The sequence below is a fragment of the Podarcis vaucheri genome (assembly GCF_965113315.1).
Source record: "Podarcis vaucheri genome assembly, chromosome: 16".
In the NCBI taxonomy this organism is placed as follows: Eukaryota; Metazoa; Chordata; class Lepidosauria; order Squamata; family Lacertidae; genus Podarcis; species Podarcis vaucheri.
The window spans coordinates 19,979,088-20,005,235 of NC_138754.1; the positions used below are offsets into that span (position 1 = coordinate 19,979,088).

General features: G+C 46.3%; 1 protein-coding gene across 1 annotated transcript in view; it reads left to right on the top strand.

Annotated features, from left to right (window-relative positions):
* Positions 1 to 26,148, top strand: part of KSR2 (kinase suppressor of ras 2) — a gene marked incomplete at its 3' end in the record, with an annotated part of 188,748 nt that overhangs the window by 124,256 nt on the left and 38,344 nt on the right. Inside the window, exons 10-14 of the mRNA XM_082202891.1 lie at positions 3,265 to 3,433; positions 7,869 to 7,910; positions 8,949 to 9,012; positions 18,668 to 18,716; positions 20,095 to 20,456. Coding sequence (XP_082059017.1) covers positions 3,265 to 3,433; positions 7,869 to 7,910; positions 8,949 to 9,012; positions 18,668 to 18,716; positions 20,095 to 20,456 — 686 coding nt within the window. The remainder of the gene's footprint in view (positions 1 to 3,264; positions 3,434 to 7,868; positions 7,911 to 8,948; positions 9,013 to 18,667; positions 18,717 to 20,094; positions 20,457 to 26,148) is intronic.

The following is a 26,148-nucleotide window of genomic DNA, read 5'->3' on the forward strand; positions in this document are numbered from 1 at the left end:
ACTACACTACTCCACATCACCCCATCATCAAACTTGCTGATGTTCTCCAAAAATTCTAAATCAGAGAAGGGAAACCTGTGACCCTCCAGATGTAGCTAGATTCCAGTCACTATAGCATCTTTGACCCAGACTGGCTGGGTATATTGGAAGTTTTAGTCCAGCAATATTTGGACTAGTGTAGACAACAGAGTATGGGACGCGGGTGGCGCTGTGGGCTAAAGCCTCAGCGCCTAGGGCTTGCCGATCGAAAGGTCGGCGGTTCGAATCCCCGCGGCGGGGTGCGCTCCCGCTGCTCGGTCCCAGCGCCTGCCAACCTAGCAGTTCGAAAGCACCCCCGGGGGCAAGTAGATAAATAGGTACCGCTTACCAGCGGGAAGGTAAACGGCGTTCCGTGTGTGGCTCTGGCTCGCCAGAGCAGCGTTGTCACGCTGGCCACGTGACCCGGAAGTGTCTCCGGACAGCGCTGGCCCCCGGCCAATAAATGTGAGATGGGCGCACAAACCCCAGAGTCTGGCAAGACTGGCCCGTTTGGGCAGGGGTACCTTTACCTTACCTAGACAACAGAGTGGGCAACACGGACAGAGCTCTGTTATAAACACAACTGCCTACATCTCTGTGTTAACTCTTGAAGGAAGAGGGAAGCCTTTGGGGGAGCTCAAGAGTTTAATTTCTCTGAATCAAAGTTTTCACTCTGCTTTAAGGTAAGATGGTCAGACAGAAGAGACAAAACTTTGCCATGAGCATGATTTTTCATGTCAGTGCAATGGATATATTTTGGTCCTATTATTGAGTTGTAAACCCCAGATAAATGACTATTTATTTGTATAGAAACAAGAGCAAATTGAAGACAGCTGGCTACGACTGGAGGAGTGGAATTTTGTACTATAGTGTGGACTCCAATATCTGTGTGTTTTTATGTGTGGATATGTCAATACCAATAGCAGCACTTTAAATATGGTCACACCAGCGCTTTAAATTGCCCCTGGACACTTACAATACAACATGTATTCTGAAAGGTGTGAGGAGGGAAGCAGTCATTTATGATATAGCCTAAATTGATATGTTTATGACATAACCTAAGGTGATTTGGTGAGGACCTGGTGTCATTATCATTAATTTGCATATATTTGCATTCTGCCAGTGTGCTTTTATCCCACCTCCCTACCCAACTTTTTGGCTAAATTCCGAATTCTCCCTTTAATTTCTAAAATGTGTTAAAGTTTTAGAAATGAATGTATCTGAAAATTTAAACCAGCAATCATATGCAAACATTTGCCCCACTCAGAGCACAGCTATTGAAATGAATGGAGACAACTAATTTGAGATCCATTAATTTCAACAGGTGCAATCCTGTTTTGTTTGGCATTTTCTGTGGATGTCCTCCCACAAGGTCCTTTGCTTTTCAGAACTCAATGAAGAGCAAAGTTCAACATCTGAGAGGCAAAATTTAGTATCTTTTAGACACCATCCAAATCTAGGTTCATGGCATTAGCATTTTCATTACAAGTTGAGTACAAGAAAGTACATTTTTCATTGCCTGCTGTGCCCTCCCTGCTCCCTCCCCCAGGCCCAGCAGAAAAGAGCAAGCAAGAGGGATGGTGTAAAAGCGATTGTACGGCCGCAGATTAGTAACTTGATTTCACTAGTGTGGGTTAGCAATAGAGGAAAAGCCAATTTATTCAGGTGTCATTTGAGCTGCCATTTCAGATGCTGTATGCGTACATGTATGTATGTATGGGACACGGGTGGCGCTGTGGTCTAAACCACTGAGCCTAGGGCTTGCCGATCAGAAGGTTGGTGGTTTGAATCCCCGTGATGGGGTGAGCTCCTGTTGCTCAGTCCCGGCTCCTGCCAATCTAGCAGTTCGAAAGCACGCCAGTGCAAGTAGATAAATAGGTACTGCTCCGGTAGGAAGGTAAATGGCATTTCCATGCGCTGCTCTGGTTCTCCAGAAGCAGTTTAGTCATTCTGGCCACATGACCTCGAAAATCTGTCTGCAGACAAACGTCAGCTCCCTTGGCCAGTAAAGCGAGATGAGCGCCGCAACCCCAGAGTCGTTCGCAACTGGACTTAACTGTCAGGGGTCCTTTACCTTTACCTTTTTATGCATACTTCAGGAATGACTGGTGTCCTTTGGTAGGGCAGAAGGCAGGAGAGGCCAACAGTAGGTGGTGCTAGAGCAAATAAGCAGAGCTGCAATCTATGATGGCCATCTAATTCTAGTTTCGTCCCAATTCTCCTCCCTACTGAGTTGCACAAGGGGCAACACTCATTCTTAAGGAGGAAGAAGCTTGTGGCCAGGGCTACCCCCTGGACTGGTTGTAATTAAGAAGGCAGGTGGGATTGGAAGAATCAGGAGCGAGGTTGGTGGGGCAGTGCCCCATTCACCCTAATGGACCAGCTTCCGCTGTGGATGACATGTCTTTTGAATCAGAAGTAGCCCATGTATGTGCTATAAGCCCAGTGCTGGCTGCTGCGGCTCACAGATAGAAACTGCTTGAACGTCTCCTCTGCTCAGAACGGAAGGGAGGAAGGGTGTTCAATCCAGGCATCCAGTGAAATGCAGGCATGTTTAAGGAGGTGAGTTCAGTGAGTCAGTACTGAGCTGAGCACAAACAGCAAACAGTCTTTGGTGCATTGCCAATTTTCAAGGGAGTGTCTACTGAGACCTCTGGCAGTGGATGCCAGCGGGCACATTGGCACCCATGGGCGCCTTGTTGCCAACCCTTGCTCTACCTGTTCCCTGTGTCTTCCTTTCCCTGTGTTACAAGGAGCTGCTCTCCATTGACAGCCTCAAGCTTATTTCTGGGGGGGGGGGGGCTGCAGTCCCTGCAGAGCCGCAATAAGAATGTGCAGCATTGTACAAAAATCCCATCTGTCTGCTTACCCTGAAGTGCCCTCTGTTGTCTCCGTAAAGTTAAATGGCCCATGAGGAATAATCAATGGAGAGTAACTTGAGCTGACTTGTGATTTCTCTGTGGGGAACAGGAGGCTGTTTCTTCCCCCCAGCCACTCCTCCTCACCCCCAATGTTTGATGCTTACTCGGCTGCCTATGGGATGGGATCGTTCCCAAGCTCAAGCTGGTGCTTTGCTGCACTGCTGAGAAACTTTTCCCGCTCAGTGTCCAAGGTGGTCTGAGATCTCGCCAGCTAGTACTAGTCACTTCACTTATTGGTCCAGGATCCCATCTTGTGTGGCAAGAGCTCTATGCATGGACACTCACCAGTTGCACTCTCACTGGTCTGTTCTTCCTCTTCCTGCAGGACCACATTCCGGTGCCCTACCAGCCTGATTCCAGCAGCAACCCATCCTCGACGACGTCATCCACGCCCTCCTCACCAGCTCCGCCTCTGCCGCCCAGTGCCACACCGCCCTCTCCCCTGCACCCCTCCCCGCAGTGCACACGGCAGCAGAAGCAGTTCAACTTGCCAGGTACGTCCTGAGCTTTTTCTCTGAACCACAAGAGCTGCCCGTCCACATCTCTGAAAGCGAGGTTCTTAATTTGCCCCTGCACATTGACCAAACAAGACCCCAGGAGGCTACAGATCTGTTTGGGAAGGTTTCATTTTTAAATACCTGAGCAGAGGACACCAGTGGATGCATTTCAGTTTACAAGAGATATATAAGCATTGTAGGATCACAGGAAAATCAACAGCACATCATGCCATAGCTCAGGGTTAGAACGTCCGCCTCACAAGCAGAAGGTCCCAGGTTCAGTCCCTAGCTCCTCCAGGTAGGATTGCGTAGAGACTCCTGCCTGAAATTTTGGAGAGCTTCTGCCAGTCAGTGTAGACACTACTGAACTAGATGGATTAGTGGTCTGACTTGGTATAAGTTTCCTATGTTCCTCTCTGTTGCATAGGAGACACACACAGATTTCCTCCATCCTTAGAGTAGGCAATACTGACTTAGATCAGAGATGGGGAACCTGATGCCTAGGGACCAAAAGTGGCCCTCAAGTCCTCTCTAGCTGGCCTACGGAATTCTTCCCAGGCCACACCTCTTCTCCACAGGCCACACCCACCAGCAGCCTTGCTTCACACCTGTCTTGAGTGTTTTTTTGGAATGTGTACTTGAACTCTGAGCATCTTTCTTGCTTTCCTGCATGGAGGATAGAAAGGGGTATATGGGTGTGCATAGGAACTAGCCTACTGTACAAAGGTAATATTTGCATTTATTGCCCTCCCTTTTGCTCCTGGCCTTGCCCACCAGTGCGGTCCTTGGGATGAAAAGTGTTCCCCATCCCTGGTGTAGATAATGCTGAGCTAGATGGACCAATGGTTCGGCTTGCAACAAGGCAGCTCCCTACATTTCCTTCAAAACAGCAAGACCTCTCTTGTCCCTCTCTGATCACTATACAGAGGTAGATCATCGACAGCGCAAATCTGTTGGTGCCTGCCATTCATCTTGGCCCATCATGGTTCTTCCTCCTTCCTCCACACTGATGAGAGCAGTTCCTTCCATCACTCTTGTTTCAAGAGGTCCCGCTACAGTCAGACAACATGGCAAAATGCATGCATGGCCCTTAAGAAAAATGATTATGGGAAGTAAGGCAACCATTTTTCATCAGCTAGAGAAGAAACTCTAGGAACAGCACACTATCAAACCCATTTGAGTGTCCTCGAAAGACCCCAGACAGTCATCCATTTTCAGACAGGGTTGGCTGCGTCTGAAGGCGAGGCTTAGAAAGACAGATTGAATTACCTGCATTTACATTTACACCCGAGATTCTCAGCTCAGAGGAGTGGGGGATTGTTGACCAGCTGGGGCCAATTCATTTGACTACAACTGATGATGGGCAAACTCACTCCAGTCTGATTAGAATTGAATTGATATTTATGAGCTTCTTCAAGAAATACTTGATTTGTAATATAGCTGAGCATCATATTGAGAAATTCAATACCAAATGGGCCAATTCAGAATTGGATTGGCATTTACATGCTTCTTCTGTCCCAGGCAGCTCCTGGCCAGATGTGTGTGTTTTAGCCCAAGTGGGGGCAAGTTCCAGGTACAGATTTGCAGAATGACAAATCGCATCCCACCTTTCGCAGTTCAGGATCCAGCAAGCGGCATTGGATCTAGCAGGGGTTAGGTTCTAGGGGATGTCAGATTCCAGTGAACATGGTCAAGCAAAGCAGAGGTTAAATTCTTGTGGGATCAGTCAAACAAGGCAGAGGATAGGTGCAGGTCAGCAAAGTAGGGCAAAGTAGAGGTTGAGTTCCAAAAAAGGCAGACAAAGCAGTCAGCACCCCAGACAGTTCCAGCTGAGCCACAGATCCAGACAGACTTGTATTGAATGTCACACTAAACCACTGCTTAGTGCAAACATGGGGACTTCCAGGGAGATTGCAGCTTTGCCATTTTGCTGTTGTGCTGTGCTGAGCGCCATGGTTTGTCTTAGCTTGTCATCTGAATCTGGACTCGTGGTTCAGCTCTCTCCAGACTAGCCCCAACGTGTAACCAACAGACGACAGGTGAAGTTGAGAAGGCAGAGAAAGAATAGAAAATTAGAAAGCCCTCTGCTGCCTCATCTAAATGAGTGACAATCCGCCATCCCCAAGCGAAAATTAATCACTCTTGGCCAACTCCAGGGGGGCATTTTCATTCCTCCACTGAAAGTGATGAGAAAGTCTGGGCCAAAGCATTCAGCCGAGGACTCATTAAAACACAGAGTAGTGGAACGAAACCAAATCAGCTCAACAGGCCAAACGCCTGCTTAAACAGAAACGGGTTTCACTTGGCAGCTGATGTTGAGATCGGCCGACAACTTGTGGCCCTGTGCGCACTTACTTATCAGCAGAAATGTGCAGGGGATTGGGCAGCTGGTTAGGATGAGTTGTTGATGCAGAGGGAAACAGGGAAGCTTGGCGAGATCAGCTCGATCTCATGGGAAGAGGAGCAATAGAAAGTGAATGGAATTTATTGTCATTCATTCACTTTCTATTGCTCCTCTTCCCATGAGATCGAGCTGATCTCGCCAAGCTTCCCTGTTCCCCTCTGCATCAACAACTCATCCTAACCAGGACAGGCTTTTAGACTCCTGGCTTCCCCTGGCCTGGCAGGGCCATGGTCCTATGCCTAGTGTTCAGTTCTGGACAAGGTTATGCCTTGTAGATGTTTGTATAAGCTCTTCTGTTTAGCCCTAGTGCTTGGTTTCTTTGCAGGGCCATCCCATGTAGGAACTAAGTCCCAGTATATTTTGTGGGAATTACTGTGAGCTACGGTGTGCTCAGGATAGTAGCCTTCTCCTCTGTGCATTTGCCTAATTCCCTTTCAAAGCAATCCTTGGCGCAAGTGCTTCTTTTGACGCATTGTGCCTCTGTCCTCCAAAGACATTCTATGCTACTAATGAGACCCCAGCCCATTTTTACAGTAGGGTCCCTGGATCTCAGCTACCCAGCTGGAATTTTCACAGCCTGGGGCGACTAAAAATTTGAATGGACCCATTTTACCAACAGAATTAGAATTTTTGAAAGCAAAGCCCTGGATTCTGCTAATAGTGGAATTTTGTTAAAGAGGCTATATTTATTTGTCCATTTGATGGCATTTATTTACTTTGAGTAGTATTCAAGATGCCTCCAAAGTGACTTGCTGGAGCTGAACCATTTTGGTTTGTATCACTAGTGTGGCTGGGCATTTCCCTCCTTGTTTTCAGTGCATGATCAATCTTTATTGCTTAGTAGCCATAGGCCATTGCAAATAATACAATAAAATGTCTATTAAGACAGACACAAAACATGAGCAAATGCACTTCCCATTTAAAATAAGGGCAAGGTTAAAGCAAATCCTCTAAATGTCCTGGAATTACTCTTAAATTTAGCTTAAACCAATGAATCACCTTTACAACCCACTGATATTTGATTCAAAGTACTCACTCCGATTTCATTTGCCTTCCATTGCAAAAATGCAGCTTGGTCATACGTGTGTGTGTGTGTACGTACTCTCTCTCTCTCTCTCTTTCATCAGATAAAAGGAAAAAATATTATGTCCTGTCTTGACAGCCTACAGCACTGAGACACGTAGTACAAAAACAATTTTGTTCTAGAACAGAAATATAGTGGACAGAAGCAGTAAATAACTAACTAAACCTCCATACAACCATTTCCTTGGTGGTCAGAGTAAACCTAGAGACCCACCCCAGGCCTTTGCAAAATGTAGAAAATGCAGCAGCAATGGTGACAACATAAAAGCACGCAAAAGCAATGATGTGTTGCAAAATAGAAGCGAACTGTTTACACCTGAAGGGAAGCCCAGGAACTGGAGCATGGAATCTTCCTCTTTATCAGCACTCTCCCCAGGGTCATCTTTAGTCGGCCTCCCAGGAAGCAGCTTCTCCTCCTCTGTCCCTGAGCTGCTTTTATATCTCAGCCCACAGACAGCAGAAAAAGGTCCACTTTTGCCTTAATCCACTCTACAGACTAGACTGTCCACAAGCCACACTTTACATCCTTGTTTTGACACCTCCTGATTTGCTTACCTGCCAGACATGGGTTTGCTTCAGGAACCCAGGTTCACCCCGTGATTCCCAAAACAAATGATATCCAGTATTTCTTTTTCAAAACATCAGTCCAGTTCCTTCACACAGTCTACTCTGTAGAGGGCTGGTCCATTGGGGCAAAGGGAGCGCTGCCCCACCAAAAGATTCCTTTCTGAGTCTCCTTAAACATTGAGCCCAGAGAAGATCAGCCATCTAGGTTGATGGCCATCTCTGCATCCTCTGGGAGCACAAATACAAAGCAAGCAATTATTTTGGGGGGAGGTTGTTGGGTGATGTTTCACAAGCCTCATTCCTGTCTGATTTCTTAGAGGCGCACTGGTGCTCTCTGACTACTTACCTTTCCTAAGCTATCCTTGTTCTCCTTTACAGCTTCTCATTACTACAAATACAAGCAGCAATTCATCTTCCCAGGTAAGTTTCTCGAGAACGGCTGCAGCCTCCCAGGGGCATCTCCTGCACAAAAGCCCATCTTCATCTGACACATGGCCAGTTTCCCCCACACATTCAATTTCATACCCGGTAGAGATGGGAAACTCAACTCAGTTCATATTTAAAGGCAATTCCATCTCTCTGTGTTTTTTTTAAATATTTGTATACCGCTGTTCATTAAAACAACAACACCAAAGCACTGCACAGCAACTTTACATAAAACCATGCAATAAAAACGACACAAACTGATAAAACCAGTCATCCATTAACTCAATTGCCTGCATAGAAAAGCTTTCAGCAGGTATTTAAAAGTTGGAAGAGCATCTCGATCAGAGCAGCTTTGGGGACTGGGGGTTATCTTGGTCAAAGGCACATATTTGTGTACATCAGTTTTTAGTCAAATTTTAAATTCTAAAACTAAAACAACCGACAAGGAATTTTACATTTGCATTAAGAACATAAGAAGAGCTCCCTCAGTTGGAACTCAGCCAGCCTTTGAAATCCAATTCTCTCCAAATTTCTGGGGCTGTCTCAACCCACCCTGACCAATCCTTCTGAATATTCCCAATTCGGCTTTAGACTCAGCCAAATCTGGTGCACACTCATAGTGATGATTTCATTCTCCTCTACCTCAAAACTGCAACCATTTTTTTTACATTTATATCACACCTTTTACCTCAAGGGGCTCAAGGCAGAGTACTTGGTTCTCCCCTCCTTGTTTTATCCTCACAACAACCCTGTGGTGTAGGTTTTGCTGAAAGATAGTCACTGGCTCAAGGTCACCCAAAGTGAGCTTCATGACTGAGTGAGAATTCGAACCATGGTCTCCTAGGTCTTAGTCTGGCACTTTTTTAAAAACCCTTTTTGGTCTGGCACTCTAACCACTACACCACACTGGCCTTCTTGTCACATATGCCAGCAGGATGCTTGCTATGCAGACATGATGCAGGCACTGCTAAGTATGTGAATTGCACGTGCGATCTTTCCCTGCTCTGAACCAGGCTCCTGTTTTGCTTTCAGATGTGCCCGAGACGCCCACCCGAGCGCCCCAAGTCATCCTCCATCCAGTGAATTCTAACCCAATGTGAGTAGTCCTCATGAATTTCTGCTCTTATTCTGAAGCCCACCTCCATTGAGACCTCTCCTTGGAAGAACCTGCCTCTCCCTAGTAGATATTGTAGTAGACCTAGAATCTGGATCTGGAATGCCCTCTTAGGAGAGTAAGATTTACGCTGGGGAGGGGAAGATGAAGAAATCGTACAGGAAAGCCAGGGTGGCGGGTGCACGCAAATGTCTTTTTAATATGGTGAAGTAATTTCATAAAAAAATAGGATTGTAGAGTTTGAAGGAATCTTTCCCCCCAATGTTGAGCTTGAACCCATGGTCCTGAGATTAAGAGTCTGATGTTCTTGCCAGCTGAGCTGTGTACCAATGGGCTGTTTCCCATGGTGTGCTGATGGAAGGCTCGTTGGACCATCAGAGACTTCCTCTAGCCCCCCCCCATGCCTCAGATCTGCTCCAGTCTGCGGTACCATGGGTCTGGCTGCTAACCAGAATGGTGGTGGTTCAAGTCCACCCAGGGACAGCTGTGGGCAGGATTCTTGCATTGAAGGGGTCTATGAGAAAGTTGAGAGATCCTTTGGGATGTAGCCCAGGGGGCTCTAGGGGAATTGCAAATATTGCCCCCTTCCGCTGATGCAAGTCTCAGCTGGACCGAAGAGCTTTCTGCCAGTGCAAGAGAGACCACAGGATACAATCCAATCCAATCATATAAGGCAGTTTTCCCATGTTTTGATGTTGACTCTCTCAAAGGAGATCTCCCATGTATTAACTGCTGTGACCAGGAGTAGCTAACTTTTTTTGGCCTGGGGGCTGTATGCATCCTTGACCAAACCTCCTCAGGCCAGTATGGCCAAAAGTGGGTGCAGTCACCACTCGCTCGCACACCCAGTCATGTGTACACATACCCTCTTTCTCAGCGGATCAGCGCAGGTCCGCTGAGGAGCAAGCTATAACCACTCTCTGCTCCTCAGTTGATCAACCTGACAACCACAGAGGGGGAAACTTGCATCCCCATCAGGGTGCTAGGCTCTGTCCACACCTCTTTTTATTTATTTGTTTTTATCTTTGCCTGTGCTACCACAATCACTGGTGCTTCAGAGAGCCATTAAAAAAAAATGTTTGGAGGATCAGTTCAGGCTTCAGGCTTGGAGTTAGCTCCATCCCTGACTTAGACATATCAGTGTTAGCTTCCTGTTGCTCTTTGGGAAGACAAGCCATGTCTCTAAGTTACGTTGGGCAATATCTATGTCTCTAACCTTAGAAAGTGGAAGTAATTTTAATCTGTTTTAGCATTTTAACATTTGTATGTTTTAAAGTATGGTTGTGATTTCGTCTTGATTTTACGGTTTTATCTTTTGCAAACTACGTTGAGGGTGTGTGGTGTTTCTTTTTTTTTTTACAATGAAGTGATGAAAGAAGTAAATACGTTAATCTGGGCAAGAGCTACCGTATTTACTCAAGTCTAATGTGTCATTGAAACTAATGAGCACCTCAATTTTCAGAACCTCAAAACAAAAAACAAAAAAAGTATTTGCTGGCGAGTGTAAATGTGCCATTGAATCTAATGTACACCTTAATTTTCACAACGTAATTTGGCCCCAAAATGGTGAGCATTAGATTTGGGTAAATATGGTATATATCTAAGTCGTGCTGGGCAAGAGATGCTTCTCTCAGTTGCGCTGTCTGGGAAAGAGCTGTGCTTCTACATGGTGTTGTGCGAATTTCACTTCCCGGTAAAACAGAGGCTGCTGACTTCACCTTCATGTTTGCTTATGGTGAATGTGAAGGGCTGTAGAAATAAAGGAAACATAGCTGTCACTTGTTAAGGAAGGCTCACCACGGAAAGGACAAAAGACAGGAGAACAATAGGAAAAGGGAGACTGGTTTCAAACTAATAAGGTGCACACCCGTACAAGATTCTCACTCATCAGAACTGTGAAGGGGAAACTGCAGGTGGACAGAACGGAGATGGGAGAAAATGAGCTGGGAGCAGAGAGAGTTTCAAAACAGGGGCAGGCAGACTTCTTGTCAGATCTAGTTTGTTTTTTTCACTAGAACCCCACGATCTACCAACCACAGTCAGGTGCCAGACACATCCAGGCAGAATGAAAGAATAGGTGCCTCTGATCACATCCTGAGCTCAGAGATTTGTTTCTAGTGACTAGGAGTGGTAGGATCTGTCAATCTTGGTTCTTATTGGTCCCAATAAGATTGGTCCCAATCTTAACTTCACTTCTCCACATTTTTGCAGCAATTTGCCTTTTAAAAAAAACCAAAACAACAATCTTTCAACAATTCAGTCTGCATTTCTCCTAATAGACACATTTTTTCAAGGAGTTATGGCTGAGGCTCATACACTTTTGCAAACATTTTCTCCTGATATAATGCCTTTATCGTATGTTATTTTCACAAATATATTCATTTTTATGCACATATCCACTTCATACGTGCATTTCTGTAAACTTTGGTTGGTTGGAAAACTGTGCCACAAAATTTGGGTAAGCCCGAATTTGGAAGGAGACTGTGTTTCAGTTCCCATATTATTTTGAAAAGAGAAAATTTGAAAGATATTGTGCTTTAAATTCAAACCGAATCAGATTTCTTCCCCATCCCTACATAATTTAACTGGCCTTGCAGTCCTTTCACACAAGAAGAACACACCTGACTAGCTTTTTTCATTTTAGCCCCCTAAATTAGGCGGAAAGAGTTACTATGCTCTTGTTGCTCTCAAAAAGTTCAGAGTCAGAAACCATTTGCTGTTCTGTTGCAAATGACCCTGAGATCTCCATCTCTTGTCTGTTTACCCTCTGGCTAGTGGTGGCTTGTTCCCATGGGGCTAACTGGAAGGGCAGAAGGCAAGGAGGCCAACAGTAGGTGGTGACAGAGCCCATGGCAGGCAGAGCCACCCAGTCTTCCTCCCTGCTGAGTTCTACAAGGACAAAACTCAGACCAAGGAAGAGGAAGTTGACAGCCAGGGCCGCCCAAAGTCAAAAGGAGGGTGACAGGCAGGCAGGCTGACTGACTGAGGCATGGAGAAAGGGAAAAGTTTTTTGCCCCTCTCTTGCAACACCAGAACTTGTCGACATCCAATGACACCAAATGTTGCAAGATTCAGGGCAGAGAAAAGAAAGTACTTCTTCACAAATCACATAGTTAAACTGTGGAACTCCCTCCCGCAGGAGGCAGCGATGGCTACCAACTTGGATGGCTTAATAATAATAATAATAATAATAATAATAATAATAATAATAATAATTTATTATTTTTACCCCGCCCATCTGGCTGGGCTCCCCAGCCACCCTGGGTGGCTTCCAACAAAAGATTAAAATACAATAGTCTATTCAACATTATAAGCTTCCCTAAACAGGGCTGCCTTCAGGTGTCTTCTAAAAGTCTGGTAGTTGTTGTTCTCTTTGACACCTGGTGGGAGCGCGTTCCACAGGGCGGGTGCCACTACCGAGAAGGCCCTCTGCCTGGTTCCCTGTAACTTGGCTTCTCGCAGCAAGGGAACCGCCAGAAGGCCCTTGGCACTGGACCTCAGTGTCCGGGCTGAACGATGGGGGTGGAGATGCTCCTTTAAAAGAGGATTGGACAAAATCATGAAAGAGAGGGCTATTGATGGATGCTAGCCATGAAGACTATGCTCTGCCCCCAGGTGCTGGGAACTGCAGGAGGGGAGACTGTTGTTCTTTTGCTTGAATCCTGCTTGCTGGTTTCCCACAATGGGCATCTGCTTGGCCACTCTTAGAGCAGGAGGCTGGACTAGATGGGCCGTTGGCCTGACCAAGCAGACTCTTCCTATGCCCTTATGGTGGGGCAATGTCCACTTGCCCCCAATAGCCCCTGTTTTAAAACATTAGTAATTATTTGGTAGGAAGAGCCTATAGGTGCATCAGAGCCCGATTGAAGTTGGGGTGCAGCAGTTTGTGAACGTGTGCTGTTTTCTTAACAGGAGAAGCTAGAAAGATTCACCTGGTACAAAGCAGCTTCCTATACAGTGGTGCCTCGGGTTAAGTATTTAATTCGTTCCAGAGGTCCATTCTTAACCTGAAACTGTTCTTAACCTGAAGCACCACTTTAGCTAATGGGGCCTCCTGCTGCCACCGCGCCGCCAGAGCGCAATTTCTGTTCTCATCCTGAAGCAAAGTTCTTAACCCGAGGTACTATTTCTGGGTAAGCGGAGTCTGTAACCTGAAGCGTCTGTAACCTGAAGTGTCTGTAACCCAAGGTACCACTTATTCCAGTTGCAAATCTGGACACACACTTCTGCTTTCCTCTGCATCGTGTGCTCATGGATGGATGAATCAGTCCTAAGAAGAGTTTTGCCGGATCAGCCCAAAGTGGGGCCCATTTAGCCCAGTTCTCACCACCAGATGCTCCAATGGGAAGCCCGAAGGCAGGACCCGAGCGCAACAGCGCCCTCCCCCTCTTGAAATTTACAGCAAGTGGTTCCTGCCACTTTCGTCTTTGTTTACTCATGCATCCATCTGGCTCCATTCCTATGTTAATCTGCAGGCTTTTTTAAAAAAATAAAGAAATAAAGAAAAGTACAGAAATTGGCACTAAAGTACACATTTAAAATGCATTTTAAGCTTACAGCAATTTGGGGGCAGGGGAAGAACTCACACGATTAAAACGTTTTCATATGCAAAAACAAATTCAGATCCAATACAGATGCTTATAACTCAAAGCGTTGTTGAAAAGCGAAGGCAAAGAAAAAGACAGGAGAGGAGGTGCCTGTCTGGTGTATAAGGGGAGGGAGTTCCAAAGGCCCAGTTGTTCTGTTGCACAGAACGGATTTCCTGATGAGATGCTACACAGGAGACCCTCTCCTGCAGAACTCGGTGACCAGCTGGGTATATAAAGGGAGAGACAATATTTTATATATTCTTCCTCCACTGATTCTGCCTCTCAGTGCTGTGGCGCTTATGTCCCGCTTGCAGGCTTTCCACGGGCATCTGGATGGCCACTGTGAGAAGAGGATGCTGGAAAAGATGGACCATTAGGCTGATCCAGCAGGCTTTTGTTATGTTCTTATAACCTGGTCCCAAGCTCTATTGGGCTTTGAACCTCAGAATCAATGCCTCAAACATCAACAATGCTATTAAAAGTGAATAAGTTAGATTTATACACTGCCCTTCATCATAAGATCTCAGGGTGGTTCACCGAATAAAATGCAAGACAGAAAGGATAATGAATATGCACAATAAAACAATCAACATTGAAATATAAGTCTCCCTAATTAAAATATGCAATGGAACAGATCTCCTGTGTCAGTTCTCTGTGCCTTTGGGTCCCACCTGGGAATGTACGGACTCCATCCTTTGCTAAAATACAGTAATGACTGAAAAACAGATCCATGGAGCCCCTGGCTTTGACCGCTGCTCGTAACTTGATAAGCTTGTGTTGGATTGCAAAGGTCAAAGCGAAGGGAACGCAGAGCAGGGAACAGCGCTCGTGATGCGGGAAGCGACTGGCCTGCCAGTCCCACTGGGAAGGCTTCTTCTCCCAGGCTTTTAGGCAGGAGTAATTGACTTCTCTGCAAGGCTCGAGATCTCAGAGTGGCAGCTGTTTGTGCGCAGCAGATTAAAGAATCCTCCGCTGCTCTAACTCGGGGCTTACGGCCCAGTATACCTGAAGGAGCGTCTCCACCCCCATCGTTCTGCCCGGACACTGAGGTCCAGCGCCGAGGGCCTTCTGGCGGTTCCCTCATTGCGAGAAGCGAAGCTACAGGGAACCAGGCAGAGGGCCTTTTCGGTGGTGGCGCCCGCCCTGTGGAATGCCCTCCCATCGGATGTCAAGGTGATGGAAAACTACCTGACATTCAGAAAACATCTTAAGGCGGCCCTATTCAGGGAAGCTTTTAATGTATGATATTTTAATGTTTTTTTGGTTTCTGTGGAAGCCGCCCAGAGTGGCTGGGGAAACCCAGCCAGATGGGCGGGGTACAAATAATAAATTATTATTATTATTATTATTATTATTATTATTACAGACAAATTGCCAAAGTCGGCTCCCGCTTTTAAAAATTAATGTCTCTCCTCTCCCGCCTCCCCCCCCCTGCCCCACAAACTTACTGAAGGCAATTCAGTCTTTGCAGGTGTTTGTGTAAAGTTGCAGGCAAATGACTCCCAGAAGGCTTTGCTCCTGCTCGCTCTCCCTGCTGAGAAACCCTTGACGGAAAAGGGACCTGTTTGTGATGGCTGCCACACCTGAGCTGAAGACAACGGCGTTTCTCCTTACAGGGAGGCTCAGCCTCAGCTTAGTTTTTGAAATTTCAACCAAGTCTCAACTAGGGGTGGGCAAATCGGTCAACTTTGGTTCTTTTCAGTTTCCCAGTCTCTAGTTCTCCACATTTCCATTCCTGTTTGTGATTCCTTTCTTTTCTAAATCCCCATGAATATTAATCAGCATTCTAGTAGGAATTTGTCCTAACGCACCCAATTCTTATGCAGTTTTGCCTAATACTGCATATTTTTGTAAAGCGATTTCTCCTAACATAATGCACTTTTATATGTTGCCTTCACTATCGCATTATAATTATTATTTACCAGCCCTTCACCCTACCGTCCCAGGGCAGGTTGCAACATTAAAGCGCAATATTAAGAACAGTTTGAAACAACTTACAACCACAAAAATAAGGTGGGTCTTAGAAACCTAGAGCTCAAGGATCAAATGTCAGGGTTAAGAGTTGCATCTTCAGCATTCTGCAGAAGCTGTATAGTGAAGCTCTCACAGTGAGGGAACTGCCAGAAGGCCCTTGGAGCTGGACCTCAGTGTCTGGGCTGAACAACAGGGGTGGACACACTCCTGAACTGGGAGCTATGGGGTAACTCTTGCTCTTAGGTGACTCTGTAGATCGATGTCATCTAACCAGCCCCACAAACAAGGATGAATGCTCAGTGAATAGTTTCTCCCTGGAACCTCTCACCATCAGTCTTTATTGGTCTAAGAAGACAATCTCTGGGCTCTAAATTCACTCCTCGCTATTGCTTCATTAAAAGGTGCCCTCTCTGTTCATCTGAAATACGAAATGGAGAGAGTTGGACTGGGAGTAGAAATAATGTTAGGTGAGGAGCTTTGTGCTGCCAGCGCCTCGGCTATTACTGCAATCTCTGGCTCCAGGCCTGGGGGAGATTAGCTGGCAATCAGTGAAAACACAGGTGAAAAATGGAATCGGCAACTAGGTGTATTCACTAGGAGTGAAGCCAAGTGGCTCATACTACTTGTTTGCAATAATTTGAAGATCCCTCCGAAATAAACAGGACTCCAGAGACATGACTGAGGAATCAACATTAGAAATGGCCTCAGCGTGATTCTTAGGGGGCTCAAAAGGGATGTTCAATCTTCTTCCCTCCAAGCCAGTGTCAATTTTGTGGCTAACTTTGCCTGCTGCTTAGTACATTGCATTTTGCTTGCATTCGGAGACGCTTGCAAAACTCTCCTCGTCTGCATTTCGGCATTCCAAAATCGCCTGAAGTGGAAGTGCACTGTCAGGAATGCACTGTGGCCCCCTGCTTTTGAAAACAGCAGCAATGACACCATTTAAAATATAAGTAAAAACGCACTTGCTGTTCGCAGGAGTGTTTCAGTTACTTTAGTTTATTTTCTCCCCCTCCACATTGATTGCCATGACACCAAAGGAAGGGTACAGAGGTAAGATGCTAGTTTTGGGACACATCAAGGGCAAACAATCTTCAGTTAGGGGAAGTTCAACTCAGCCTTCCCTCTAATGGCAAATGTGGGTGGTTAAGTGCCAATCAGTTTGAAAGCAAAACGGGCTTTCAAAAACAAGGCCGTGGTTTCAATATGCTTGAGGTACACAAAGTAATAGGGGTGTATAAAATTATGTATGGGGTAGAGAAAGTGGATAGGGAAAAGATGGTCTTCCTCTTTCATAATACTATCTCTCAGAGACATCTAATGAAAATGAACATTGGAAGATTCAGGATAGACAAAATAAAGCTCTTCTTTATGCAGTTCATACTTAAACTATGGAACTCCCTCCCAGAAGACAGGACCTGGCCTTCATTACATCCTTGGACAAAGGTGATAATGAGTCTCAGGCCACATTCTACATTGAATGCACTAGGTTACCTCTTTAAACACTCCTGGTTTCCTCCAAAGAATCCTGGGAGCTATAGTTTTGTGACGGGTGCTGAGAGTTGTTAGGAGGCCTCTCTTTGCTTCCTAGAGCTATAATTCCTAGAGTTCCCTGGGAAGAAGGATTGAAGGTTTAAACCACTGTGAAAACTAGTTCTGAGAGGGCAATGGGGGCCTCCAAAAAACTCTCGGCGCCCTTAGCAAACTGCAACTCCCAGAATCCTTTGGGGAAAGCCACAACTGTTTAAAAGTGGCATCATAGTGCTTTGAATGTATGGTGCGAATGTGGCTTCTGCGCATACAGAGACGCGTTTCATTCTGCCGGAAGTCCTTGAGATAAAAATGTCCTTCATCCACAGACACCCCATCTGTCATTGCGGCAAACAATTTGCTTGTCAATCAATCAACCATACCTATATAAATTGTTGCATATCTTCCAATTGTTGCACCAGTCATCAGTATAGCTGGCTGGGTCAAACAATCATTTCATTTCAGATGAAAACCCTCATCACTGACATGTCATATTTTAGAAAACTAGTGGCCTTTCTGTTAGTGGGGGTGGGGAGCATGCAGAGGGAAGAGAAATTATGAGATAAGCCCCAACCTCATATTGGGTCTGGCCTCCCATCAAACTGATTCACAAGAAATGACTCTTTGGCCTGCAGATCTATTTATATTTTCACTGAGCTTCAAACGTATTGTTGCTGTTCGGCAAAATTAACTGTGCTTCGTTGATGACATGCATTATAACACAGGGATAATTTCGTCTATAAGGTTGTTTGGTTGGTGTTTCCTCCCTTCTTCATATTATAAGCCTTTGAGCAGTGACCCATTCGATTGTTTGAAGGGCGTAAGAAGAGAACAGCATCCCATAATTCTTTTTACGTGACTTGCTGTAGAAACTGCAGCCCTTTGTTCATTTGCAAAGGGAGGCAATCTCCCGCGACCCTTCTCCAGCCCCCCATTCAAGAAAATTCTGGGGGAGCTTAATGACTCTTGCCATGGAGACCAAGGTCCCATCTGCATTGTACATTTAAAGCGGGATCATCTCCTCACAACTCATAGAATCATAGAATCATAGAATCATAGAGTTGGAAGAGACCACAAGGGCCATCAAGTCCAACCCCCTGCCAAGCAGGAAACTCTCAGCACCCTTAATAAATTATAGCTCCCAGGATTCTTTGGAAGAAGGCATGACTGTTTAAAGTCGTATGATACTGCATTCAATGTATGGTGGTGCAGATGCAACCTCAGTTAGACATCCTTCAGTCCTGTTGACATCAGCGGGAAAGGTTAGTTACTTGTGACAAGTTTGGTCCCATTGATTTTCAAGTGGGAATAATTCAGCCCTTAGAGCATTTGTGTTGCCTGCAGAATGTCCAAAGCTCAACCCCCTGGCATCTTCAAGTTGGACTGGGGATGTCCCCTGCTTGGAGACCCACTGATGGTCAGTGTTGAGAATGCTGAACTGGATGGACCAATGGTCTGACTCTGTGGAAGGTAGCTTTCCCTGTGCTCCTGGCGCTTCTAACTTTCAAGTCTTAATAATTTGCAACATTTGGTTTTCTCTGCAGCCTGGAAGGAAACCCATTACTTCAAATTGAAGTGGAACCAACCTCTGAGGTAAGATGCACACAAGAATTGGTGACCACCCCATCCATCCCATGGCCTCAATTCAGGGGTCCTGAATCAGGGTGACCCACCCCACCTTGAATTTGATCCCAAAGTAGCTTGAGGGCAAGGCATTTTATTATTATTTACCTAATTAAACATACAGCATCACCTCTCCCACCTCCGCTTCTGACTGAGAGTAGGGGGCTTAATTCTGCAGGTGTGCCTTTGCAAAGGAGAGCCTTGCAGCAGGCAGAATCGGCGTCTGTGCTGAACAGCTGTTCAGCAGAGGTGCTGATGCTGCTACTTTGCAAGCATCTTCTCTTCCGAAGGAAAGCCTTGTAGCAGGCAGAAACGGTACCTGTGTCCAGCACAGGCACCGATCCTGCTCCTTTGCAAGTGGTGCTCTCCCAAGAAGTCACTTGTGAAGGAACACTCTGCACCACACAGGAAGGAGAATCATGTGGTGGGCTCCCCTCTATTCCTGGGAGTCAGGGGGTCTTTTGTGGGCTTTTCCCACCCAATGCCTGCCTCTCCTTCCAGCTTGACGCTCTGCCCACTGGCAGTCACAAAATGCTCTGGGCCATCTAACCTGACCTGTAGTGATCTGTGGTTGTCTATCACCAACACATTTAACACCCAAGCCCATCTTAAGAGAGTAGAATCATAGAGTTGAAAGGGACCCCATGGATCATCTAGTCCAACCCCCTGCAATGCAGGAATTTGCACCCATATTGGGATCAAACCCATGCCTGCTTTTTCAGGGCTTGTCGGGTATCCATAGCTTGAGGGCTGGCCGATGCTGTGTTGGATCGGCTAGATAAAATAGATTATAAAACAGGTGTGGGAAACCCTTTGGCCCTCCAGATGTTGCTTATCTGCATCTCTTGTCAGCCCCATAGATCATGAGTAATGGCCATGGATGATGGGAGTTCAACAACAGCTGGCAGGCCAAAGGTTCCTCATATCTGCTTTAAAACATCATTGGGTGGCCTCCAGCTTGTGGGCCTAATCAGGCCCACCAGAGCTGTACATTTGGCCCTTGTGGCTGTTTCGGTCAAGGCATGCCCATATTTCCTACAACCAATGTTATATGGGACATCTGGCGTAGGGCAGGTAAAAACAAGGCTGGTCCAAAAAGAGGGTTTCCGGCACCACCAGTCCATTGATTTGTGCCCCCTGTAAAGCCCTGTGCACAGCTTTTTCCAGGCCCTACAATCAGCTGATTGCCAGTGTTTCGAAGTGAGGCACACTCACGTGATGAAAGTGGGTCACCTGACATCACTGTGCCATTGGGTGATTGAGAGGTGAATGGCGTCCCCATGCAGGGACGATGGGTATCACCTCCACTTGCAAAAAAACAAATTTACCTTGTTTTCCCCACCCCCAGAACGAACAGGGAAATGATGAGGAATCGGAGGACGATTTCGAGGAGATGAACCTCTCTCTCCTCTCTGCCCGCAACTTCCCTCGCAAGGCCAGCCAGACCAGCATCTTCCTCCAGGAGTGGGACATCCCCTTTGAGCAGCTGGAGATTGGCGAGCTGATTGGAAAGGGTCGCTTTGGGCAGGTCTTTCACGGCCGCTGGCACGGCGAGGTGGCCATCCGCCTGATCGACATTGAGCGCGATAACGAGGACCAGCTGAAAGCCTTCAAGAGGGAAGTGATGGCATACAGGCAGACGCGGCACGAGAACGTGGTGCTGTTCATGGGGGCTTGCATGAGCCCTCCCCACCTGGCTATCATCACCAGGTAAGCCGTATCACTTAAGTACCACCTTAGGGATGGGAGGAAGCAGCAATTCCCACCCTGTCCCGGATTCCTTGCAATCAGCGTTGTTTCCATTCCGCTGCAGTTTGGCTTCTGCTAAAACCTGCACTGTTCTTCTTGCTGTCTGCTATGGCTGATCATTAATTACATGATTAATTTTGATGCATTCCAGTGAAAGGGAAATGTCAAAGAGCGGCTGGGGAAACCCAGATGGGCTGGGTACAAATAATAAAATTATTAAAAATTATTATTATTATTATTAACAGTGCAGTAAATCATATAATAATTTGGATAACATTTGTGGGCTAAAAATAACAGCCATAGCAAATACCAGTTACATTCACTGTTGTTGTGCAGCAGATTGCACGACAAGGATCAGCTGTTGCACTACAGAATGGAAAAATCGGCTGTGCAAGCGAAAACAGAAAGATTGTTGCGCAACATACTTTGCAACCAGAATCAGCTGTTGCACAATTAGCTCTCCCTCGCAGCATTGGATTCCTTTGTTGTGCAATCTTTAAACTCTTGTGCTAGCGGACAGGAAATGTTGGATAAAGTCCCAAATGTGGAAATTTCAGGGAAGCAGACTTTGGCTAAGCATCAGGAGTCATTTCCTGGTAGGATACTGGCAACGTTACTAGGAGAAGCTAACCTGTGGAATTCACTGCCACAAGATACAGTGACATCCTTGGATGGCTTTAAAAGAGGATCTAACAAATTCATGGAGGATAAGGCTATCAGTGTTTACTTGCCACAATAGCGAGTAGTAATGCTTCTGAATGCCAGTTCCTGGAAATCACAGGAGGGGAGAGGGCTTTTGTGCTTGGGTCCTGCTTGTGAAATCCCATTGGGGCATCTAGTAGGCCATGGTGGGAACAGGATGCTGGACTAGATGGGGCATTGGCCTGATCCAGCAGGACTCTTCTTGCATTCTCATCCATAGGGCTATGATGAATTTTAAAGGGATGAATCCAGCAAATTCAGAGATGATAAAATGATCAATGGTTACTGCTCATGATGGCTATATGTCACCTCTGCATCCAGAAGCAGCATATAACAGGAGCCCAGGGAGCGTGCCAGCCATTGGATCAACATCTGAGCTTGCTACCCATTGCCGTTTGTGCTGGTAACCCATGCCTTGCTTGTGTACTGTACTGATTTTAATGTTAATGTTTCAAGCAGAAAACAAAATCCTGGTCCAAGTAATGCAGCCGCTATGGGCCAGGACATTGCACCCCCTAACCCCCCAAATGCCCCTACAACACCTGGGCTCTCCTTCCCTGAACATGGTTCACCTGTCACAGGGATGGGCACTTTGCATGCCTTTAGATAAACAGATGGTTCCAGATAACCTGCAAGACTGCAGGATGTGCCTCTCCGAAGGAAGCCGTCTGTGCCAAGGTTGCCCCGACTTCCCACCTGTTCAACACTGGAGAGTGTAAAACTGCATTTAAAACACCCCCCTTTAGTGTGTTCACATCGAATTGCGAGTTCTCTCTCGGCTAAGAGGCGCTGCTATTCCGCGTGGAAATCCGCAAAGCACATCCAAGGTCTTATTCTTGACAGCTTGATGAGCCAGCTACGCTACGACGGTGTGCTTGATGCCTTAATCTTGGTCTGCAGGGTTTCCTGCTCGGCTCGCTGTCAGTTCCTTGCCTCCTTTCTAAGGTCAAAGGGCAACATGACTGGATTGCCCTCAGTCTAATCGGGACATTCTCAGGCCACAATCACTGAGTGTTTATCTTCTTCAGCTGGGAGCTGGTCTTCCTCCCGAGGCTTCTAGCTCAGCTCATTAAATCGATACATGAAACGTTTCTATTTGTGCCTGCTGTTTTCATGAGCTGTGGTGTGAGGTGCACAGGACATCCTCTATGTGTTTTGCATTGCTATGGACACAGTGACTTCGTTGAACAGACCCCCTGATGGTGCCTGGTTGTTGTGGCAAGCTGTGAGTCATGAAGCAGACTGGAATTCTCTTCCCTTTCAATATTGTTACACTCCACCCCAATCTCTGAGTGATGAGAGGTTCCATTGGTTCCGAGGATTTACCCAGGGTTTTGTTTCCTTGAAATGAAGGTCAGAGGAGACTGTGGTGTCTTTAGGATATGTGCTTTTCTTTACACAGCCTGAGCATAGGATGGAGGGGCTCAGAGCATTAAACCCCAACAGATCTTGCTTCCCCATTTAGTTTTCAAGGGAACCCCAAAGTCCAGTTTATCTTCGGCAGAGAGCAAGACATGCTTCATAGTCTTCAGCTTCCAGCAACACACAATTCTCATCTACACAGCATCCCTGACCGATTGTTCTTTACTTAGGAAAAGGCTCACCCATTTGTTTCTATGGCAGCAGAACAACTTCTTTGGATATGCTAAATTGTGGTCCTTAGTTAGCCAGTCTTACCCATTACCTTGACAAAGGAATCGGTTGGGCTGGTTTCCTCTTATACATTCCACCCTAACAGATACACAATCACTCCTTTGGAAGGGACCCAAGGTTCCATCAAGACTGAATCCACCCAAACTCTTAACGGACCTCCAAAATGAATTAAATTCTTAACCCAAGGTACCACTGCATTTACTAAAATATTTATATACTGCTGTGTCATAGAAATATCTCACAACAGTTTACAGCAGTATAAAAACATGAAACCATGCGGTAAAATCATTTTAACAAATTTTTAAAAAGTTGAAAGCAAAAGAATTAAAACAAATCTCACAAAGGTCATTGTGGGGGATGTATTCTTCATTGCCTGCCTAGGCCCAGCGGAATACAAAAGTTTTCAGAAGGCATTTAAAAGCTGGCACAGAAGGCGTCTGCTGGATCTCTGGTGGCAGGGCATTCCACAGGACTGGGCCGATGACACTAAAGACTCAGTTTCTTCTTGTTGCAAAACAAGCCTCACCAACTTGGGGAATGACCAGCGACGCTCCTGCAGATGATCTTATTGATTGAGCTGGGATACGAGGGTTCAAGTGGTCCCTGAGGTACAATGTACCTAAGTTGTTCAAGGTTTTAAACCTGGCTCAGTAGTAGCAGTCTGTGCAGCTGTTTTAACAATGGCATCACATTTAAATAGATGGCAGACAAACCAGGTTTTTTAGCTAGCATTCCATAAATTGGGTCAAATCTGTATTCCAGAGGTGCTGGAAGAGCTGGGAAGCCTCTCAGAGGCAGTCTTCAGAGGAGGAAGACAGAGGAGCCTCAAGCTGTGGAGGTAGCAGCAGTCCTTGTCCCAGGGGCTTGCTCTTCTCTGCTGCCTCTGGCAGAGCAATGTCCCCTGAGGTTCATTCTGCAAAGATCCTGCACAGGACAAGTTCTCTGATAGCAATGCAAAGTTTCTGTCCATTTTACAGAAGTTGCAAACAAGTTGATGTAGGGATTCCTTGGGGGGTGGGAAGGGAATCAGTAGAATGGTTGGTAGGTTTTCCCCCCAAGGGAATAACAGTGTGCATGCTTGGCATTCATTTTAATTAGTTTTCAGCAAGAACAGATGCAGACGCAAGTGTGGCTTGGTGTTCCGAGATGTTAAAAAAAAAAGTTCTTCTCTGACTTTCCCTCTAGCCTGCTATTATTTCTCTGTGACTAGTGGGAAGGTCAGGTAAGAGCTGGGCTTTAACTGCATCGGCTGGTGGGTGGAACTTTCTCCAGCCTGCACTATTTCCTTGTTCCTGGAGCTCAGAAACATTAGGTAGCTGGAGAAAGGATGGGGAGATGTAAGGAAAGGAAGGGCAAGAGGCAGTGGATCCTGAAAGGGAAACAGGGTGGTGATGGTGATGGGTCTAGGATAAGGTAAGGATTGCAGACCAGACTACAGAAGGACTCAGTGCCTCTCCCCTGCTCCTGTGCAAACCTACAAGACTGGGTGGGTTGACCATGTGCCTTGGAAAGAATGGTTCACATCCCATTTTTAGTCCTACTCAGAGTAGACCCATTGAAATTAATGGCACGACTAACCTGGGTTCACCTGTCATGCACTTGGCATGTTTTTAAATAAACAGATGGTTCCTGGTGTCGTGTCAGTCTCCAGCATTCTCAGTCTCCAAAGGAAAGCATCTCTGCCAATAGTTCCTGCCCTGTCAAGGACTGCAGAGTGCAAAACATTCCCGTTTGGCCTGTTTGCACCAAACTGTGAGTCCTCTTTTGGCTAAGAGGCATCGCTCGTCCTTGTGGAGCTCTGCAAAGCACATCCAAGGTCTCCTTCTTGACAGCTTGATGAGCCAGCTAGGCTAAGACGGTGTGCTTGATGCCTTAATCTTGGTCTGCAGGGTTTCCTGCTTGGCTTTTCCATCAGTTCCCAGCCTCCTTTCCAAAGTCGGAAGTGTCAAATTATTGTATCGTCCCCAATCTAACAGGGACATTCTCGGGTTGTGATCACCGAGTGCTTCCCCTCTTGTTTAATTACAGTTATTTATTTATTGGCTTAGTAAATTTCCATACACCCTTCATCCGAGCATCACAGGGTGGTTTATGATAGAAAATACAAAAATAAGAAAGGAAACATGGTAAGAAACAATAACAATACCCTCCTCCCAGTTTAAAAGGACATAAATTGTTTAGTTAGCCAAAGCCTGGGAGAAGAGGAGTTTTTGCCTAGCGCCTAAATATATGTAGTGACGACTCCCAAGCAAGCCTTGCTGGAGAGAGCATGCCACAAATGGGGAGCCACCACAGAAAAGGCCCGTTCTCATGTTACCACTCTCCAGATCTCTTGTGGAGCGGGCAGACAAAGAAGGGCCTCCAATGATGATTGCAGGGGGCTCTGGGTCGGTTTATTTGGGGAGAGGCGGGCCTTGAGGTATGGGGTCCTGAGCCATTTAAAACAAGCCCTTTGAATTGTACCCCAAAAATGATTGGCAGTCTCCTCTGAGTAGGACTAGCACTGGATAGAACCCAAAGCATGGAAAAGACCCATCAGTTGGCTGATGTATAATGGCTGGCATACAGGTAACAGCCACATTCAGGGATGATGATAATAATAATAATAATAATAATAATAATAATAATAATAATAATAATAATAATTTATTTATACCCTGCTCATCTGGGCGGCTTCCAACAAAAGATTAAAAATACATTAAATCCCCATCTCTTCTTCAGTATCTTGTGACTTAATTCATGTTTTCTGCATCTGGGAGGTCTGCTTGACAGGCATCTTGTTTATAATAATACAAGGTGATCCAAAGGCTTTTAAACGTTATTATTTATTCTGCTCCTCACCTTCCACTTTCTTAAAGGTATAAGCCTCTCCAAGGACAGGAAGTGCAGCTCATGGCCCATTTTCAGAGTTGGGCAGGAAATGCCACCAGCAGGGAGAGGGCCGGGGCCTGTTTCAGACGGCTCATCCTCATCCACCAGGAAGTCCAGCACCTGCGGGGTGGGGACACCTGTTGGTGGATTCCTTGCCCTCCCCCAGCATCCAGTTCAGTACCTTCACCCCATCCCTCCTCTCCCCCTGACCAGCCCTGCCAAGAACTCTCCACGCAGAGGGCAGAGCGACCAATTCGTGTGCAGAGTCTCAGGGGTGCCACAGGGGGCTCTGCAACTATTATGCAGAAAGGGAGGCAAGAGGATTGGGGGGAGGGTGCTGAATTTTGGTGTTGAACTGTGCACCACTGAAACTTGGGACCCTAAGGTGCGTCACTGCTCTGCAGAAACTGGTGGAAGCTCTCCAACA